Source organism: Cydia pomonella, chromosome 1 (genome assembly GCF_033807575.1).
Source record: "Cydia pomonella isolate Wapato2018A chromosome 1, ilCydPomo1, whole genome shotgun sequence".
Classification (NCBI taxonomy): domain Eukaryota; kingdom Metazoa; phylum Arthropoda; class Insecta; order Lepidoptera; family Tortricidae; genus Cydia; species Cydia pomonella.
The window spans coordinates 37,205,550-37,228,991 of record NC_084703.1 but is presented as its reverse complement, the minus strand read 5'-3'; the positions used below and the strand labels follow the sequence as shown (position 1 = coordinate 37,228,991).

Here is a 23,442-nt window from a genome sequence, read left to right as displayed (position 1 = left end):
TGCCTAAAGCCTTAATAATAATATTGGCGAGCTGTTGGAGAGTAGCGACGCCATCTACCCGAGTGCTCCTGGAAAGTTCTGTTCCCCGTAAGGAGGGTGGGTGGGACAGGATTCTCTGCCTCTGGCTTGCCTTAGCCGGCCGGCCAGAGTGGAGTCGTCGTTATAAGCTCCAGGGGTGGAAGTAAAATATGCATAAGACGCGAGTTGGCACAGTGGCTGATGTTAACAGCCACAGGGTAGAATAGAAAGCGGCGCACTGCTCTCGACACTCCTGAGTCGCTCACAGCCGGTGTTGCCATTGAGTCATCCTAGATGTCACTTTTAGTGGGATGGTGTAAGTGGCGCTAAGTGTGATATGGAAGCCAAGAAAATGGGGCCGTAAGGCTTTCAATCGAAAATAACGCTTAGTTTTATAGATGACTGAATTATTCGAACTTAACCCAGAGCCGCAGTTACTCCAACATATCTTACTCGTATGTTAAATACAAATGACGTAGCCACATAAAGCATTATAGCGACGGTCCCAAGTAACAATGTCGGCAAGTACTTAGGTAACAATCTGTAAAACACCTACTTTTCAGGAGAAGCCATCAAAGTTTTCGTAACATTAAAAATGAATGGGAGCTATTGTTAATAAAAAGAATGTCGTCGTTTAACTTGGCATGCTTATTTATTATAACGTTCTTTTGTTCGATTTGTATAACCGTTTAATATATATGTACCATCTGTCATAACAATCTTGTTAGAAAGTCACAAAAAAATAACATTTTTACAGGGGTAAACCATTGCGTATATCTTACATAATATATACGCGTTTTATTACGGAATTAAACATGATATTGGGTGTAAATGAAACAGGAATTAAAAATACATAATGAAAAGATATTTTATTGTTTCTTTTCGTGATTCCATATTATATTATTGAATACGTAAGGCTATAAGTATACTTAAACTTGCCCCCAAATCAGGAGAACTATATTGACATGACATATATAGACGGATAAAATGATATATTATCTTTTTAAGTATTGATCCTTTCAAAAAGCGTACTTAATCTTGTATGTCAAAAATTTTGTGTAGATAATTTACGTATTACAACGTTTTTAGCTATTGGCCACCGTTTAAGAGTTATTTACGAAAAATATAGTAAAATGGACCATAAAATTGATTTTAATTAAGGTTAACGCCACCCCCATCCATCAGTACTTTCAGTATGTTAAGTAAGGTACCTTTATCTATAACCATACTATTCAGAACGCAGCTTATAGACGTCACGGAGGACGGCCGATGACCTCCGAAATTTGAAGTTCGGCAGCGATCGGCCCTGTATATAACGTCCGCCGACGGCAGCCAACGGCAATCCTCGAAAATACACCAGAGCGACAAGTTATATATACTTACTGTAATTCGATCTTTAATTGCTAAAAATAAATTAATTTACAAAAAGTTTAAATAAGAAGTCTTCATTGAAGCACCGCTTAGGCGTCCCTGCTCTGTCTAAAAAGGAGCCTAGGCCTCAACACATACCAAAATTAGCATATACACGAACTATTTCCCCGTTTTTTCCTTCGTTTGGTGGCCTATGGTACCAGGAATAGGAAAGCAAAAATAGTCAGGAGTATTCGTAAATATAATTATATCGATATATGTTAGTATTTTTTTTAGACAGAGAAGACCTAGAACGCTGCGCTCCATTGCTCGCTGGTAAACCTTCAATTTGGACTTCTGGCTCTCAGTGAGCGACCATGTTTGGGCACCGCACACTCAGAATACACATGTCAACGAGTTTACGTTTTAGTGACATTGGAAGGTCGCCCTTCATTAGTTCCTTCATGGACCAGTAGCTTTTCCAAGCATTTTTAACACGGCGCTGAGCTTCCTTGTCTTGCCTGTCGCTGAAAGAGACTTACTGGCCCAAATATATACCGGGTGTTTCCTGTAACAAGAGCAAATAATTAAAACATATATTGTACTCTTCAAACGAAAACACTTTTATTCATTAACTTTTAAAAATGATGAAGTCTATAGATTTCTTAACTTTCATACAAAATAAATATTGTCTTCAATGTACGCCATCATCGTTGTAATTGACGTTACTTGTCACGCTTTAAACATGATAAAATTCGCAATACATTTCGTCGTAGAATAAACTTTAAAGTGTAATTAAGATCAAAACATAAGAAATTTTTGCTCCTGTTATAGGCAACACCCGGTATACTCGTTGACATATGGTATAATCTGCCCGTCTACCTCAACCCTAATACGTTTCAGTCATCACCTGAGTCTTTGTACGATTCATTTGAAGTCCAACTTGAAGGCTTGCGTTGCTCAGATCTTGGAGCATTTGATGAAGTTCTGTGGCAGATGAGGCAAAAAGAACAATGTCTTGGGCAAAGCGCAGGTTTGACAATCTTCTGTTACCGATGACTATTACATTTTCCTCCCAAGAAACCACTAGGCTTCTGAAAACATTTTCGAGCGTACTCGTAAAAAGTTTTGGAGATAGCGGGTCCCCTTGCTTGACACCTCGCTGTACCCGAAACGTTAATCCAGAGACTGGAGTTTGATGTCTGCTGTGCTGTTCTTATATATGGTTTGGATTCGATTAATATAGGTCTGTAACTATCGATGTTTTGGCTGTGTAGTGGTGATTATGGAGGAGTGGTTGATTCTATCGAAAGCTTTGGTATAATCAACAAATGCTAAATATAAAGGCAGTTTAAATTCGGTATATTTTTCGATAATCTGGTTAACTGTGTGGAGATGATCAACTGTGGAGAATCCAGTGCGAAATCCAGCTTGACTGGGAGGCTAATACCGGTCGAGTTGCCCAGCGATGCGACCCTCTGTCACTTTAATAAAGGTCTTGTAGATGTGAGACACCAGGCTAATTGGTCGATAAGTAAGATATTGCAATTATTACCTATGTGATAAAAGGGGGTCATAAACGATTTCGATTTATAAATGTCACGAGTAAAGTGGTTGATTCGATTGTGAGATTGTGACGCTACCGATGAAATCAGGAGGTGCGGACGCAAAAATGCCTAATTTCGATGTTAGTATGCGGGTTTGGGGGCAAATTGTTTATTACAAGAGCTCGGTTGGCATCATTAACCTAATATTAGTGATTTAATTTTGTACATGGTGAGGCCGGTAGATGAGATTGATGCATATTTAAATGCTGACCTAATGTCCAGTTTACTGGTCTTTATAATCGAAGCAATAGGGATGACAGAGATGATTTAATGTTTGCGTCCACACCACACAATGTAATTGAGAAATTAATCAGATTGTGCGAAAACTTGCTAAGTTGTCTGGGTTGCTCTTGTTAGTACTTTAAGCCAAATATTTTTTTTTTATTACAATATGTATATCCAATTACCTTGTCTTTATTACCATGAAATAAAATAAAAAATAGGTCAACAACTACAACTATAAAATTGCACAAATTTCAAAATACCAACGAACATTTGTACAATAAAAAAAAACTTAAAGACAATAGGGTTGTTTCCAATTTTTCGAAACGCTTGTATTACGTTCTATATTAACTAAAAGTTGCATATAAAATTCAACTTTTATACTAAATACGGCTTTAAAAAGAAAAGTGGAAAAGTAAAAAGCACTAGTTCGCCAAATCCAACTTTCCGCACGCTAAACAGCTACATAAAATAGCACTTTTTGAGCAACTGTATTAAAAACACTATTTCCGTGTCAGGTAGCCTAGAAGTAAGAGCGTAACATCTCAAATCAATCCGGGCAGTCAAAAGACTCTACTCCTGGTATATTAATAAATCCTCGTTGATAAGTATCGAAATCCGAGTTATTACGCATCAGATTAGCAAGAATTTTCTCTTGAGCTAGCGGGTGCCAAGAGCCTAGCGTGCAATGGCGGTCTTCGTGCGCCGAATAGTAGTGGCAGCGTGTTGTGGCACGCGAGCTAGGCACGTACTCGAACACACGGACGTTCGCACAACGGTGCAGTGCGAACCATATTCCTGGAAATATAAAAATCATATATTTACGTTATGAGCTGAATTCGAAGGCTAGCAAACACAAATCCGAAACGAAAGTGATGCAACCATATTTTCGCACATATAACAAGTTCAGTGTGTTACAGGAGGAAGATATAGTTACACATCCCTACCCATCAGCATAACACAGACATACATACCTACATACCTACATAGAACAATTAGTAAGTAGGCACATACTTATCGCTTTATAATCAAATACAAATGTACAAAACTTCTCAATGAATAATAATAATGAGTAATACCTATGAAGCCAGACGATGGAGGATTTTTTCGAATTCGGTTAGGTGCGGAACTTTGTAACAAATTCCATATTTCCCATAGCACTTGCGGGTTCAATATGTGGACATCAGCATCTGGATTTAACTCCAAAAACCTGTAAAAGATCAAGCCAAAAAATGTTAATTCTTCATATGTTATGATGCCATTTTAAAATGTTTTTTTGTTATTTTTTGTCAATATTGATCTAAATATGTAAACTTCATCCCTATTTTAAAGAAGTAGGGGTGCGCGAAGTGCGCATAACTTATCTTACAGTAACAAAACAAAACGAAAAAAAACATCGAAACCTTGATGCTTTTTATCATATAGTTTTTTTTTAAACTGTTTATATTCCAATTTAAGTCATGATCTTAGAAATCACAAATATATATATAATATCGATGTGTATCCTACCTACCTCTTATACACTTGAAACAGAGGATAGTCAGGTGACCGGTACCAATCATCCAGGTTCGAAGAGTAATTGGCAGGATCCCATATTAAGATCGAGATGTTGCAATACAGAGGATCTTCCAGGAAATTGTATTCAGTCTTGGCCACAACCTGGTACAAACCACCAAACGCAGTATATAATCGTGAGTAGTATTAATGGTTAAATATAATATGGCCGAATCTTTGGCTTTAAAGGGGCCCACTGATTACCAGTTCGCCGGACGATATCGGCCTGTCAGTTATTCGCAAAAACTGACAATTGCGAATAACTGACAGGCCAATACCGTCCGGCGAACTGGCCGCGTAGCCAGCGTGCCAATCGTTAACGCTCCGTAGCGTATCGTAGCCATTTTTCTCTATCACTCTTATATATATTAGTGCGACAGTGGCAGTTACGTTTCGTTCGCTACGAAGCGCTAACGATTGGCACGTTGGCTACGCGGACTGGTAATCAGTGGGCCCCTTTATAGAGTGCTTTGGGTTTTGCTAGAACACCGCCACGTTACTAGGTACCTCACAACAGTGTTTGGCAAAAAGTAGTTGGATTACAGATTAACGATTATAATTACAAAATGTAGTTGTAACTACAAATTACAATTACTAGGAAAAAGTAGTTGAGCCTTTGATTGACGATTACTGCCTACATTTTTTTATTAGTAAGCGAAGTAATAACTACATTTTGTAATTGTAATCTGTAATAAATTAATTTATGCGCTTACAAATTACATTTACTCAAAAAAATGTTTTCGATCGTCTTTCTTTCCCAAATGAAAGGACGATGCAATTAAAACTTTTTTTCGAAATGTAGACATTGAAAAAAATTGAAATTTGTTCGATTTATTAAAATTTAAAATCGTTAAAATCGCGTTTTGAATCTTAACTTAATATATTATACAAAAGCTCGCCCAACGCCAATGTGGTTCAGCTACTCAACACGGAATGGCGCTGTAATTAATTATTAATATCGCTTGCTTATCATACGCAACTGGTATAAGTACCAAAGCTCTTCGATTACACATACCTAGACGCATACTAGGTTCAACTAATTAAATATAAAATAAAGCTTAAAATAAATAAAAAGTTTAGGCACACTTTGATAGCTTATTTCGTAAGTATTAAAACATGATATAATTATATACAATTCACATGGAGAATATATGGGAAACCTTGGAAAGCTCCAGATTGCCTGAAGACGTAAACACCCGGTCAATCTATGAAAATGATGTATACTTTACTAAAGTGTGTCCAACACAATCTTGCAACTTTGCCGAGGCCCATTATACCGCAAATTTTATAACCACCATTTTTTATCTACTTTATACCTTAGATATTCCCCCAAAACATTGCAGTGTTTCAGTTTCGCATGTAACGTATAGATTAATACAATTCTGCAGGGGGCAGGCTTGGAAAATTATGCATATTTTGTATTTAATCAAAGAAACCCACGTAAAATATAAATTAAATTAAAGATGAATAATGAAGGTATCGAATTGTGCAAGGCTGATAGATCCATAATATGATTAGAAAAAAATAGCATTTAAAAACGACATTAACAGGGAGCGTACTTTTGACGTGTTTTTTACGCCATTTTCCGAGTGCTAGAAGTAATTCTGCAAAACCAGAACAACAATGTTTATTAGGTTGTATTGTAAGCTTATCACTAATAAATAAGCTTTACAATTCTATACATTAAAAATAGCTACCTGTTTCCTTTTAACTCTGTTATCAGTACCCCTAGTGTAAATTTTGAGTTTCCAAAACGTCCCGGTTGGCGCGACGTTTCTAAATCGCATACAAAATAAGACTTAATGCAAACACGTACGCCACGTTTCGCTATCCAATAAATGTACACTATAGTCTGTTTTTTTATTCCGTAGACTAAAATGACGTTTCATATGTAAGACATGACATTTCTTAGTACCACATGAAATGTCATTTTAGTCTACGGAATAAAAAAAACAGAATATAGGGGTACTTAACTTACTAAGTTCACAGATTACGGATCTCACGGTCACGTTACACTGGGGTTTTCGAAATGCTTACACGCTTGGGAGTTGCGAGTAGCCAACCGTTGGGAATTGTTTGACGGAACCATAGAAAAATAAGAAGTAATAGAGTGCTCACTCCATACATCAGTTTTGGTACCAAAATGCTTATTATTTTCGCAGTCGACATCTATCATCGAGTAGCGGAACTCTCAGTACTGCTACTCCACAATAGATATCGCGGCAAACAAAAAGTCTAATGCTCAACGATTTTCAGCTAATATTATAACCAGAGTAAGCGTAGGAGTTGAAAATAGAGTTCCGGTTACTCTGGTTATAATATTAGCGGAAAATCGTATGTGACTGTAAACTTCCTATTATGAATGAATGAATGAATTTATTTTATTTCAGACTTTTTCAAATCCATATTTTTGTTAGTAGTTACACATGTAGAAAAATGGTTAGTAAACAATGATGACTATCAATAAATTAATAAATTTAAATTATGATTAGCGCTGAAAAAAACCAGCAAAATACGGAAAAAAATCCAAACGACTCGATTTTTTCAAGTTTCTAGTGAAACAAAAACAATGCAAATTTCAGTTACAATACTTCGGAAAAAACGAATAAAGCCGAAAAAATTTTATTTTAACTTCTGTATTTTTCCATATGAATTTAATTGGGAATTTAACAGGAAGGTTAAGGTTGCACGTCTAATGTGTTAGTTTCTGGCATTTTATATATTTGACACTGTCATCACTCATCAGTGGCATTATGTATGACATTTTATTTTTCTGAATAAAACAGAAAAAACACCGAAAAATACGAAATTTGGACAAATTCCCGAAAAAAATATGATATTACTATTTGCCTTTCACCGAAGAATTTGATAGATAGAGAGAGTTTAACGCCTTAAACTTTGCCGTATTTAAGGTTAATAAGGTCTACTATCCTTAAATGTTTTTATGAAAATACATACAAATATCAGCCTTTGTGAATGAAGTATTGTAACCTTAGTCCGATAATGATTATAATAAAGCTTATTTCAAAGACTATGAACTCTAAGTACTAGAACTAAAGTAGAATTTTACGATCTAAAAAAAACACTTAAAGATAAATCAAAGATAAACACATTTCCAAATTGATTTAGAAATCAAGGAGTTCTGCGGTGGCAGCATGGTTCTATTTTTAGGGTTCCGTAGCCAAATGGCAAAAAAACGGAACCCTTATGGATTTGTCATGTCTGTCTGTCTGTCTGTCCGTCCGTATGTCACAGCCACTTTTTTCCGAAACTATTATAACTATACTGTTGAAACTTGGTAAGTAGATATATTCTGCGATTCGCATTAAGGTTTTCACACACAAATAGAAAAAATAAAACAATAAATGTTGGGGGTTCCCCATACTTAGAAATTAAATAAAAAAAAATCATCAAACCCATACGTGTGGGGTATCTATGGATAGGTCTTCAAAAATGATATTGAGGTTGCTAATATATTTTTTTCTAAACTGAATAGTTTACGCGAGAGACACTTCCAAAGTAGTAAAATGTGTGCCCCCCCCCCCCCTCCCCCCACCCTGTAACTTCTAAAATAACGGAATGATAAAACTAAAAAAAATATGATGTACATTACCATGCAAACACCTACCGAAAATTGGTTTGAACGAGATCTAGTAAGTAGTTTTTTTTTTATACCTCATAAATGGTACGGAGCCCTTCATGGGCCAGTCCGACTCGCACTGGCCGCTTTTTATCACTTGTCACTATGCCCGTCACTTTCGCGCTTACACACTTGTTAGAACGTGACAGGCACGCTGACAAATGATAAAGAGCCGACCATCTTAGCCCTACTGAGGTATAGGTACATAACATAAATACAAAATAATACAGGGGAATTCATAAGTTTCATAACCTTCTTCTTTATTTGCAGTTCGTTAAAAAGAGACATTGATTTGTTTTTATGCGTGCTATTTACTAGAGATGCAACAAATAGTGGCTTAGCCGAATACCGAATATCCGGCGGAGTCACTGGCCGAATAGCCGCGGACATTGCGGTGTGTTAGTTTTCGTCGTGTGATTAAAAAAAATATTTTGTATTATTTTTCTCATGCTTCTGTACTATCTATGAATATAATAGGTAGTCTGATTACTGATCTTAATAATTGATTACTTGTAGTTTGTTACTTGTTTTACCCCTTGTTTACCGTTATCTACGTGTTAACGTACTATTCGGTATTCGGCCGAATAGTGAAATTGTGGCCGAATAGGCCGGATAAAGAATAGTGGCCGAATATTCGTTGCATCTCTATTATTTACCTATTCGCTATGTGCACGACTGTCACGCAACTTAGCGTCCGCAAGTCTAGGGGAAAACGTCAGATGGGAAAAGATCACATAATATGTGGCATTTGCAAAGCTATTTAAGTATTTACACGGATAAAATACGTTAGTTATATTAAGCATTTCATACAGATTAATACAATGGTCCCTTACACCATACAATTTAAATGAATATTTCATGAGTAATCGTAAATTAAAGTTTCGATTTGAGCCACATAACTTGTACGAAATGTTAAAGACGCTATCCGCAGTTAGTTCAAATTTTTACCACCTTATGCACTGGGATCGCTTTACTTGCACCCCACCATGTACTTCGCACGGTCCCAATAAACACATCGCAGTATAAGCACATGTATACAAATATACTTACTTGTGAGTTAATGATACGAAAAGTCGTTTTGGAACCGACATCTTCAGTGTAGTTTTCAGTAGGTGCGTTGTTGAAACGTACAACCATATCGTGCGAGTCTAAATTAAAGAAAAGCATTAATAATTATTATACACGTAACATTATTGACATATATCTAAGGACGGGCCTTACGGGCAATAAGAATGTGGCCAGTACAGCGGTGTCAAGCACAATAAAACATTGTTTGCACATTAGAATTAGAATTAGAACACTGTAGGTCTGGACGATATACTTCCCAAGTTCCAAAGTCAATATTGTAGAGAATTTTACTGAGTTATACTTCTAGACATTATTACTGTAGCTTTCAGTTATATGAAAATGTATACTAACTAAAAATGATGATATAAAAGTGGGGGAGGGGGGAAAAGGTAACTTCTGGGCGTGTATTTACTTTTATTTATTCTTATAAACGTAAAAGCTATATGCATGCCTGGTTTCGTGCTTTCTGCTGGATGAGAATACCTCTATATTAAGTCGATCTAAAAAGGGGCACTAAAAGGGAAATACACCGCAACAAAAATAGCAAGTTTCATGCTTATTGGAGGCCTTAAAAGAGTCTTTATGACGAAAGTTACCCGCTTTGCGTTGATATAGTTATATATGTATATTCATTTCATTTATGTATTTATTTTATCTTAGTCAATATGTGTAGGAATGTCCTGTATCTATTATTTATTTATACATATGAGGTATTATTTTTATAAGTGCGATGGAATTCATGAATTGGCCAGGCGGCATGAACGGCCTTTGAAATGAACATTATTTTGTATAAACCTATTACGTGTATATTAAAATACATTTCCTGAATAATGATTATTATTTGTAATTATAAAGACATAATAATCACACATGCATTTTGTACAGTCGACGTCAAAAATATGTTTAGAGCCACTTTGCATCAGACTTTTTAAAAATGTAAACATACATAAATATCTTTGAGTTCGACTGTGCACAGACTTGTATTCCTGAGCTGCAATATTAAGTATTGATTAAATCGGATTTCCCGTATCGATGATTTCACTTCCGCTATGCAATGTAAATAAGATTTTTAAAAGGTCATATGTATAATGCAAATTGTTATACCAATAAGACCTTTATCTTTTATTCATGAAAGAGTATTATAAACCTCCGAGTATTGCTGACTAATTTCTCTATCAACCGCCTCAACCATTTCGAATCACGACGGTCGTGACAATCGAAAACCTATTTTGTTGTGGTCAATGCAAGGCCCAATCAGTTTAAAATTATGCCTACCTTAAAAGCGTAAATTGCAAAACTCGAATTGAGAGCAGACCCAAACCAATAAAACATCATAATAGATATGCATTGTTATTTATCGCGACGAACCTTGAAAAGTGACGCGCTGAATGTTTTAATTTTCCCTTTGAGATTAGGAAATTATAACCTACTTACTTTTTATAGCAATCTATTAAAAGGTCTCGTCTTTATTAAGTACATTTTGTAATTTGTTCTACATATTCTTTCAAAATACACGCGCATTAAATAGTAGTAAAACAAATTACTAAGGGGCAAAGTTGTTGTTTAATCCCTAACATTGATACCTGAGCAAGCGGAAAATTCCAAAACTCGTTACATTCGTAGTTAAAAAAGTGTCAAGGCACGACGGTTAAACACATTTTGCTACCGACTGAAACACAGAAATATAAGCTACTAACTGTAAAACATTACAAATCAAATCTAAATGGAACAACCTTCCGCCTCCTATTTGGGAGAGCACAACTGTTAGTAGCTTCAAATCTAAACTGAAAACACACCTGATAGCTCAACAGGGTAGGTACTGCTGTCTAAGGGCATCATTCTACATAACCTCAGTTCCTAAATATGATTAACCCCCAAGTAAATATCTGGTTACTGCAATATAATGAACTCGCATGTATAATGTATAATAATGTGTACCTTAATAGCTGTTATTTATAAGTATTTTTATTTGATATTGCCTATTGATAACTGATTATTTATTATTATCTGTCACACAAGTCGCGCAGTATGCCGTTCCGCTCACCTCACTGGCTCCACAGAAAACCAGCGCCGTTGACAACGCTTAGTCGTGCCAACTGCAATGCTGAGTGGAGACCATTTCAGCCTCACATCCTTATCTGTACTATTCAACTTCCACTGTTTCTTTTTTAATTCTTGTTGTTGTTAATGTATTATCTTCTTTGTAATAATTGATGTTTTGTCTGAATAAATATTATTCTATTCTATTCTAAATGAACGCTTTTAAATATTGATAATTCAAAATCAATTCATAAAAATCAATCGTTTAAAATGTCAATCCAACCAACCAACATAAAGAAACAACTCAAAATTTGCATTCAATTACTTTGCCACTTTTACAACTTTCTCGTCAGTTTTTGAAGAATAAAAAGAGCCTTTACGAGCTGGTATGGTGACAACATAAATTGACAATCATAAAACCAAAAACATAGATAGAAAACCGCTCAAGTTTTTCGTATGGTTCATCTTTATCTATATATTTACATTATATCTGTTCATCTATTATGCATATTAGTTAACACCTACTTGCTACTCATCAAGTTCTTCATGCTATGCATCCTTCCTTTAGCTAATAATAATAATATGTTCTTATTGTTCATGGTTAGGGTCCACAACGGAACTTTAAAATCATTCGAACCCGCCGGTTCGTGTGACTCTTAAGAGGCGATCGACTGGAAAATAACCACCTTACAGAATACAGCAACTAAGTAACACTAAATTCACCAGATTTTGGGTGTTTTCTGGATTTCTTTGAATTACTCTTATTAATTAATGTGCGACAGCTCAGCAATGTTCCTTTTTAAGATGAAAAATCCTGAAAACATTAAATTTCACCAGGCTTTGGGTGGTCTGTGTTGGGTTCTGCATCAGGTTTCCTTTGAATAACACTTATTAATGAACGAGAACCCAATATCCTTATTTATAAAACCGATAAATCCTCAAAAAATAACACTATTTTCACCAGATTTTGCGTGTTTTGATTTGAATTACACTTATGATTATACTAGAACACAGTAATGTTCTTTATTAGTCTGATAAATCCTGAAAACATAAACCTTTAAAGGTCATACAACCTTCATTTGCATTTACTAAAATTTAGCAAAAGCAACTATGAGCCATTAGGCCAGCTGGCGAAAGATGGATGGCGTTATCGAAGTGACAAAATGACCGTCACTTTCTAAAACCGCGAAATTGAAAGAGACGGACACTGTCATTTGATAATGACGCGATGTTATGTAGAGAACAGCGACCCATATCCGTACAGCACAGATAGAGATCGACCAAGCTAACCCTGCATAGACTTATAGTAGATAGGTATAAAATTATCTTCGTAAATGTTGAATGTTGTATTATTATGGTATTACTCTAAAAAAGTTTACTATTATTTCTTTAGGGTAGATTACGGCAGCTTACTTCTATTGATATTAAGTATTGACCACTAAACTTGTATGAGTAATTCTACAAAAATGCAAATCTGGTGAATTTAAAAGTTTAAAAACTATGTGAGTGGCCTAGGATTAAAAACCATGGCTTATAATGGTATAAGCCAAAACAACAACCAAAAGTCGAACTATGATCCACTGCTAGTCCTATATAACCGTGGTTTTAAAGCGTGAATAGTGTGATTAGGAGACACAACGTAACGTAATGGTAAAGTTGATTCGCCTACAACCCGTTAATATTTATACAGGAAAAATACAGTTTACCTTCAATGACAATGGTTGATATAAAGTTTGAATACGTTTGATAAAATCAGATATTTAACAGACAAAAGTACCTATAAAACATGTAAAAATAACTTTTAGTGGTTATGGTATACTGTAGAGAAGGTTTTATTGTTCGTACATCAGCAGGGCCAGTCACGCGCTCGTCGCCACGAAAGCAAAGAAAATGCCGAGACAATCCAGCACAATTTAATGGAAAATAAAACTGTTCAATTATGTATGTGGTGCGTGGAAGCCGCACTTATTCTATTGTCTGACGGCAATTTACAGCGTGTCGCGATTGCAACACGCCTGCGTACTTATCATAATATTACCCGTGATGTGTCATTGGTCAACTAATTTATAGCAGAAAGATGTATTGTACCTAGGTACGGACAATAATTACGAGCAATAAATGTATGTAAAACTACTCGTACGACCGGCCAGAGCAACACGTTGCACACTGGCCTGCTTAGCAACTAAAATTATCCACTAATTTTGGATATTATATAATTGTTTTTGTTTAGATTAAGTTACTAATTAACCTGTTTATGTTCAGATTAAGTTACTAATAATTGTTAAATACTGCACGCTAACGAAAACTAACTTAAATTGTACATTTCTCATATAAGCGAATTTATTGTAATTCTTTTGAGAATAAAGATTTCTTTTAACTGAAATATACTGAAATACCGTAAAACCACTCAACTATAGTCCATAAGCTTCAATTTATACTCCAAAATTAACTCGAATATCTTCGTTCTGGTGCGACTATTATCCGACTTTCGTAGTTTATATTTTTTTTTATTTAAAGAAAAACACATAGCCCCCTTATTCATAAACGTGTACATACTAAAGTTACGATGCTGCTAATAATCGTTTGTCCCTTTCCATCATACCAATACGTCGGAAAGGGACAAACGATTATTAGCGGCATCATAACTTTAGTACACGTTTATGAATAAGGAGGTAGGTGTTTATATTAATTACTTATCGAAGTTGTGAACCATAGTTCTGTTTGGTACTGGAATATAGTTGGGTGGGTTCACATAGGAATCACCCATCACAATAAATACCATAACAATAAATCAAACGATTGACAATAACATGTCAACGACAAGATTTAACTTAACCATGATTTCATCATCGCCACTTTCAACATCAAAGTACTGATGTGGTAGCCAATATTTTAATCATCTAGAATGCGGTTATTATTCGTAACTACTGGTTTAATACAGACGTGCACATACATGAGCGGCATAATTTTGCTTTCGCCTGTGATCACACAGTAAATCGCAACAGCGGTCTGAGCAACTCAGCGCAGCACAATAGGACCAGCGCCTCGTATGAATAATGCACGGCCCTTGCACGCGTGGGTTGATGACTCCGCGGCGCGGGCCCCGCAGCGCAAACAATACTACGACTCTACTAACTGATTCTATATTTAGCTCTATTTAGTATTAGTTAACCATCCATATCTGTTCACCTGTTCAAGAACTGTAAGTCCCAAGATTTCCGACTTCCAGTTTTACAGTGTAGTAGACTCTAATTTTTAATTAAAAAAAAATCATACTGGATTTATCATCATATGTTCGTCCTCTCTCATTCAGTTACTTTATCGCCAGGGCTGCCAGCACCTTGAACGAGATTTAATAAACGAATTTTAGATTAACGCTTTGTTACTTTCAAGGATTGTGAGAATAATACAAGCAAACAGGAAAGCTGCTGCGGAAACATAGCATGTTTGAACAAAAAGTAAAGCACAAGAGACTAACAAGAACTGTAACCTGATGTTTTGACACCGACAAGGAACGCAGAACTTGTTCTTCATTATTAGTAGTCAGAATCAAGTAGGTACTGTTAGCTAACAAAATTAAACCTGATACGGAACGACCGGCATCATGCAAGTATGAGTCAAGAACGCTATACCTTATTAGAGAAATTTCGGTTTCCTTTCATTAAGTATTAGTATTTTATTTACTTTCAAATCTTAGACTATCAAAAATGTCTGTGACAGGCGTAAGTGTTCCTTTTTACGACCTTTGGTAAGAGATAACTTACCCAGTATCAGAATACCTCAGAATTCTGAGGTTCGGTGAGATTCGGTTTAATCTAAGTACCTCAAACATGGACGTATAGGCGTATATACGTCCATGTTTTAAGTACTTAGATTAAACCGAAGATACCGATACGCTACGCTCTGTGTCATGTATGTATTGTATAATAAGCACAGGTAAAAAGCTTTCCGCAAAATGCATGGTACCCACAATACTAAAATTCAGTGAAATGTGTAGGTATAGGTACGGTACGCCATCCGATTTATAGGAGCGGCCAAGGTGTTCGCAAATATCTGAACAATACCTCTTTTTTCAATACATTATAGCGTGTGTTCAATTGTTCAGATATTTAAGAGCACCTTGGCCACTCCGATGTATCTGATGGCGACTGGACTTTCCATGAGTCAGAGGTTGAGTAATATATTGTTAATATCGGGAATGTCTGAATTTGTTTTTTATTGTAAGACTTTTGATTCATTTGCAAGGAACATAATCAAGAGAAAAAGAAAGTAAATCTTATGCATGCATGAATTTTTACTACGTTAAATAAAACATTGAATGTAAAATATTTTAAAAATTATCATTATTATTTACACTTTCGTATGTAAGAATAATTTTCTTGGTTAAAGCACCTGTTTTATCACCGTAGGTACATTTTTGAAAAAGGACAATGACATTAGTTGCGGTTACTGCATGACTAACAGTCTCCGTCCATTTTGTTTATTTTATGAATCATCTCAACTTTTACCTTTGGCCTGCCGCACAGTGGGGTCTACATCAACAACACATAGGCTTGGGGAATACAAAATATAATTTCAGTTGCCTCCGTTCTTATTTTTTAGGCAATTTAATACACGATAAGCCTACTGCAATAAGTGGCCTTGCTATCAAACTGTTGTCGGTCTTAAAGATACTTACACACGACTATTTACAGAAATAACTTAATCGGCTATTTGAATATTGTTGTATTTTGTACAATGAAGATGATGATAATCTGTGTTTATAATATTTTGGGTAGCAATCGTAGTCTTGTCTTGATTGTGCGAGAATGGTGGCTAGATACAACTAATTAGTTATTTGACAGTTGACTGTTGTCAAATCCTCCACTAAAGTTTACATTGTTACCATGTCGAGCACGATTATCGATTGTAGTGACAACATGAACTACCACCAAATAACTAAATAAAATAATAACCATTATTAATTAATATTAAATATTGAAAAAAGCAATTTGTTACGAAGTATTACTAATCATAAAGTAATAATATACGTCAAACATTTTCTGAGAACAATATACCTATCCCACAATAATTGATTTAATAATTTTAATTGTTACTATTACTAATAATATTATACAGGACAACATAGAGTAAACGTGACCCATGATGAAACTACCATTTCTGACTTTGTAACTAACTACAATGTAAACGATACATTATTTGACCTACCTCGACGACCGGACTACTTTATACTCAGACTACTTTATAGTTCTATAATAGTACATTATAATACAAGTGCGAAAAATAGGAAATACGAAACGAGTGGCGATAAATTAAAACACGACCGAAGGGAGTTTACACGTTTTACAGTACATATGGGCCTTTTAATATTCGACATAGTAACGTAATATCCTAATTTTCGCACTAGTGCGGTAAAGTATATGTACTGTAATAATATATTATAATGTTCTATATTACAATGTGCATGCTAAATTCAAATAAAGGAATTTGAAACTAATTTTTGCAGTAACGAAGAAATTAGCGGGAAGGTAGACACTGATGGCATAATGAATATAAGATGTATATTTAATATAATCCACCCCAAAAATATGTTCTACCCAAAAAAATGCATAAGGTATTCACAGTCAGATTTCAAAGCGCAATTCACAAAGCTACGACGAACTATGGTATGAGGCATATTACTTTTAGTCGGTTTAAAATCGTTATCCTGTAAATCGCACATTAGATGACGCACATTTTTCATAATTAAAATATAGGGGAAGTCCCGTAAAGCCGGATGGCACCGGCGCCTAGTAGTAGGAGGGTGGGGGGGGGTTGTGTTTTTGTAGCGAACACACTGCGTCACTTTACGTTACGTGTACCTACGATGTTTTAGACAGAAGAATGGACTACTGCTACTACTAGATGCTGCCAAAACACGTTGTAAAGCAGTTGAAAAAAATCTAAAGTGTAAATCCAAAAGAAAGGGAGGAGAGAGAGGAAAGAAAGTAAATGGAGAAGTGTGAAAGTGGGAGGTGGTGAAAAGGAAAACAAACCAATGGTATAAAAAAGTTCAAGAAAACGCGAAGCCAAGGGGAAATGAAGGTGCAAACGCAGTGTGTTCGCTACAAAAACACAACCCCCCCCCCCCCCCCACCCTCCTACTACTAGGCGCCGGTGCCATCCGGCTTTACGGGACTTCCCCTATATTTTAATTATGAAAAATGTGCGTCATCTAATGTGCGATTTACAGGATAACGATTTTAAACCGACTAAAAGTAATATGCCTCATACCATAGTTCGTCGTAGCTTTGTGAATTGCGCTTTGAAATCTGACTGTGAATACCTTATGCATTTTTTTGGGTAGAACATATTTTTGGGGTGGATTATATTAAATATACATCTTATATTCATTATGCCATCAGTGTCTACCTTCCCGCTAATTTCTTCGTTACTGCAAAAATTAGTTTCAAATTCCTTTATTTGAATTTAGCATGCACATTGTAATATAGAACATTATAATATATTATTACAGTACATATACTTTACCGCACTAGTGCGAAAATTAGGATATTACGTTACTATGTCGAATATTAAAAGGCCCATATGTACTGTAAAACGTGTAAACTCCCTTCGGTCGTGTTTTAATTTATCGCCACTCGTTTCGTATTTCCTATTTTTCGCACTTGTATTATAATGTACTATTATAGAACTATAAAGTAGTCTGAGATTCAAAGATAGAACATCAAATGCAATTTAAATACCGTACAGTATTATTCTCTTTTAGTTTAAGGTACGTTTTTAGGGTTCCGTAGCCAAATAGCAAAAAACGGAACCCTTATAGATTCGTCATGTCCGTCTGTCTGTCCGATTATATCACAGCCACTTTTTTCCGAAACTATAAGAGCTATACTGTTCAAACTTGGTAAGTAGATATATTCTATGAACCGCATTAAGATTTTCGCACAAAAATAGAAAAAAAAAACAATAAATTTTGGGGGTTCCCCATACTTAGAACTGAAACTCAAAAAATCTTTTTTCATCAAACCCATACGTGTGGGGTATCTAATATCATTTTTTTCTAAACTGAATAGTTTCCGCGAGAGACACTTCCAAAGTGGTAAAATGTGTGCCCCCCCCCCCTCCCCCCTGTAACTTCTAAAATAACAGAATGAAAAATCTAAAAAATATATATGATATACATTACCATGCAAACTTCCACCGAAAATTGGTTTGAACGAGATCTAGTGAGTAGTTTTTTTAATACGTCATAAATGGTACGGAACCCTTCATGGGCGAGTCCGACTCGCACTTGGCCGCTTTTTACTTTATATATCCTTTTATCGGCAGAATATCTTTCGCACCATTAAATGGATTTCCCTCGCGATACGCGAAGGTTTTACAGAAAAGTGAAGGCGCCACGGCATTTGTTTATAAACTGCCGGTACATAATCAACTACCATATCAGCATAATATCGAGCTGACGCGCATTTCAGAGCAGTACGAGCCTAGTAGAGTAGAGCAGAGCATGAATAAACCATCGCAGATCCCACATCAACGCAGATAGATAACGACTCTATCCTACTACGATATATTTACCTACGATATCGCCATTAAAAGACACTAAGACGCATCTTGAACGCAAACCAGGATAAGTCAATTGTTTGTCGCGTGAGATAATAAAATTAACAAAAGCTGGATTGTTTCCTTTTCGACTGAGTAATCGGTGAAGACCTTTGAGCATTAATAATTCAAGTAATTCGTGTTACGATTTGGGCCGTTCGGCGAAGAGGCTTTGTCGCGCATGTCAATGTGGCCACAAAGCACACGCACGCGCAGATCCGATGATAAGTGCACAATGCTCGGTCGATCACCTGGCGCTCAACCTCCAACCACTATAACACTACGCCGACGCTAAACAGGTAAATAGCACTGCCAACACCCTTTACATACATATGTGATGTAACACGTAGATACTTACTACCTTAACACTTACTTGTAAACTCAAATCCAAAAACAGATAACATAATTTGTTTTCCCTTATTACTTTACTGTTTGAAACCTTTTATTTTTCGACTCTAGTTTCTGAAGTATACTAACGTAAGATTATTTGGAACGTTTTCTTTCCATAAAACCAAAATACTTTATATCGGACAGACTGACGTACATGGCGATACTACATGACACTAGTTGTATACGAAACTCTAAAAAAGAACTCGTGAAAATGCTGCACATAGCGTTGTTGTAACATGTGTGCATGCTATTTAACTTAACCAATCAATTGAAAACTTTGACATAGCAATAACATTTGGAACATCGATCGTCTAAGATAGTACTTGTCTTTAGTAGCAAATGTATAAACGTAACTAATCACTAATTCATATGTAAACAAGCCCCATGGTAAGTTTAATGGCTCCTCTACATGATGGCCCAGCGTAGGCCAGTCCTAGGGACGCATTTATGCGTTAGAGGGAGCAAGTGATATTGCTATCTCATTTCACCGCATAGCTGCGTCCCTTGGACTGGCCTACGCTGGGCCATCGTGTAGAGGAGCCCTAAACGTTCACAGGGGAGATTAGGTAGAAACAAATTTTCGATTATCTCCGTTGGATGTTAATGGAGTTAATTAGAATCTTTGAGAAAGTAACTTAATTCAAACTCGGGAATGCACCCTTAAAATGAAAGGAGTTAAAACACGGCGAATACGAATTTATCAAATGTTTAGCAACTGATAATTGACATTTGATAGAGAAAGTAAATACGGCCTCTGATATCGGCTCCAGAGCTGCACGCCTTTGTTTTTTTTAGTTGAGTCAGTTAACGTGCACACGTGTTCATAGGATGTATTTACTAACATTGTATGCAAGTTACCTAAAAGTAAGGCATCGAACCCTGTGCAGGGTGTACTTGTTTATATACGTACCTGTTTGTGCCCACCGCCAATATTTAGTCAAAAGGCAAATAGGTGAACTACTTAAAATTTCAACAATTAAACATTCAAGCAATTGATATCTCAGGATCCATCTCCCCTTAAGTATCAAGGTAGAGGTAGTGTCACTCTTGGTGACATCAATTTGCTCCTAAAAGCGAATTACAGCTGATTTTTCCTGAGTAACGTCGTTTTTGTGAGTAACAAATTCGCGCTCATTGCGGGCTATTGCCCCAACAAAAACGAGTCAAGTAATAATATAATATATACCTACACAGATTAGATAGTTACTAAAATATATTGAGGACACTAACTGTATACAAACATAGAAGTGTCTAACGAAATACTTACATATACTCAAACAGCGCTGCACATACGTAAATACGGTTATTACTAAGTTGAAAACACGATGATTCATTCGGTAATAGGTAGTAGGTATAGTATCTAATAGCAATGAACAAAGTGACTCAAAAACACAGGGCAAACCGACAAGAAGACTTATTCGAAACGCATGTGACATAGGTAATTAATTAAAACGTAAATAGTTATACTTATTGCATTGCTATACAGTTCGTTTTAAACCTAAAATTCTGATGCAGTATCTATGTTCTTCAGAATCAGTTTCTCAATACCAAGATTGTCTTTTAAAACCCCATTACAAGTAGCCAATCTAAGCCACTTATACCAATCTACTCGTAGCTACCTTAAGATTGGAAGATATAGTCTATCAAGCCATTTCCGCCATGCAATAGAAAAAACCGGCAAGTTTGAAAAATATGAAATTTGCGACTTTTTCTACTGATAAACTTGTTTGAACGGATATACACAGCAATGACTCTAAGATTTTTTTTTAGAACAAAAGGGGACTACGTCAACCACTTCTCCATACAAACGTAGTCCCGAAATTATTTTCTGGATATTGACATTATGGGAAATATTTTTACGCAATTTGTAGGTAAATAATAATATCATAATAATTGGGGACTTCGTCTGTATGGAGAAGTGGTAGCCCACTATTAGGTATCTTTAGCTCTTCGTATGTCCAGTGTGTAAATACAATACGGGCAATAAATCAAACCAAACAGAAATTACCAGTGTAATAATGAATTCAGAAGTTTTTTCACACTTATTTTTGGAAATTTACAAATATTACGAGACATAGCATGACTTGACATTACGAGATAGGTACGAGCTTTTTTAGTAACTGTCAACAAGCGATGACAGTTATTATAAAAAGCTCGTATCTTGTGTGTTGCGTTACATTGCGGGCCGAATCATTTTTTATGGTTAATATTTTCATTGTATTTCTAACCAAAAGTTATCTCAATATACTTCTCAGGTGTCATGCTAACCACCGTATAAGGTTTGCCCGTGTTGAATTTATACACTGTATAACATTAAAGCTTTAGAAGTAAATATAACTAGACTAGGATAATAAAACTAGGTACAGAAACATATACGTAGTTTTTAATTTATAATTAGTTTATATTTCTTGACGTGTAGTGTGTCCTTGGTGCAGAAAGGGTTTATTAGTCACTTTCTCCAGCTCATTCAAGGTAGATACTTCCTCATTCTAGCGCCCAGAAGGTTAACATATAAGTCGCAAATATAGGTATTCGTCATACAAGTATGACCTTGCTGATATCGTACGTCGGAAACGCCTATCACAAGCATGTAATAAGTACCTCTTTTTTTTGTTCAATTCTGCAATGATCATATGTCTTAGCCAGTCTTAGGTATTTAATTATCACCAGCCTTCCATCTGAGGATAATAGTCGAACGGAATATGATTTCCACCTACCTACCATTAAAATTAAACCTTACGGTACGATATTGCAAAATTAGCAATGCTAACTAAATGGTATACCTAATACCAGTGAGCGAACAACAACTGACCAAAAAGGGTACTGCTCTTCCTCCTAAACCATTCTTGTTAATCAGTATATAGGTACCTACATGACAAGAGTCGAGTGATATTATGTTACGGCCCAGCCACGACTTCACGCGGCGGCGGCAGCGACGAGCGGCGGCCATAGGTGGGAACGAAAGGTTGGATCGCTGTGTCTCGCTCCAACTTATGGTCGCCGCTCGCCGCTGCCGCCGCCGCGCGATGTCGTAGCCGGGCTGTTAGACCGTTGTGTTAACATTGCAGAGTGAGGAAAGAAAGAAGTTATCATAATTACCAATGAAGCGTCCAAGGCGGGAGCCAAGCAGTGCACCAGCGCTGGACACCACGGCACACTTCGAGTAGCGGAGACCGTGCTGTAGCAGCTCGGGCGGCGCGGCCACCCCGTGCTGCGTCAGCGACTGCTCCTGCCCCGTCAACGTACGCACGCGCACCCGACTCAGAGCGCACATTATCTCATCTCGCGACCGCAGCTGCCTATATGTACCATTAAATCGCACATGGTAAGTGTTCAGCTTCTCCAAACCGGAGCGGAAAACATTGCTGTCATAGGTCAAAACTCTGGACAACTCCTTCTGAATCGATTCCCCGAATATAGATGTGAGAGTGGCACATTCCACAGATTCCGAATCGTTGCAGAAGTACTTGTTGCTGTCAAGTTCTAAAACGACATCATGAATATTTGGAAATCTAGGGCTGCCTTCAATCTTCCTGATCACATTGGTCGGTGCAGTTGATCTATTATGGTCGGTTTCCTTTGCAATTTTGTTTCTTATATAAGGAGCGACGGCTGAACGGCGTTTTTTATCGGCGTTTAGCTTATTACTCGGTATGTTCAGAGCTGTTCTTGAAACAATCTGAACACCTCGGTTCGACAAAGATGATATATTCACAGGCATGCGTTTAGGGGTTCTCCAGAAGTTGATAATGAGTATATTAACGCAATCTATTATAACAATTAATGAAATTATAAGAACTACGATTAAAATTATTGCTTTCATTCTAGTTGTTAACGGAAAGTAGTGAGACGAGACAGGATGAGCACGTGTGACGGTGACACGCGAAATAAAGACTATTTGAGGCAAGATCGGGACTTGATGAGCTGGGCGCCGGGCGCCGGTCAGCGCGC

The 23,442-nt window shown here is 36.4% G+C and overlaps 1 protein-coding gene across 1 annotated transcript; it reads right to left on the bottom strand.

Annotated features, from left to right (window-relative positions):
- Nucleotides 1–3,373: 3,373 nt before the first annotated feature.
- Nucleotides 3,374–23,432, bottom strand: LOC133521911 (beta-galactoside alpha-2,6-sialyltransferase 2). The gene is made up of 5 exons (XM_061857034.1): nt 22,591–23,432; nt 9,442–9,539; nt 4,711–4,856; nt 4,277–4,407; nt 3,374–3,995 (listed from the first exon to the last, which is right to left on the bottom strand). The coding sequence occupies exons 1-5, from the start codon at nt 23,312–23,314 to the stop codon at nt 3,748–3,750; spliced, it is 1,347 nt and encodes a 448-aa protein (XP_061713018.1). The 5' UTR covers nt 23,315–23,432; the 3' UTR covers nt 3,374–3,747.
- Nucleotides 23,433–23,442: the final 10 nt, after the last annotated feature.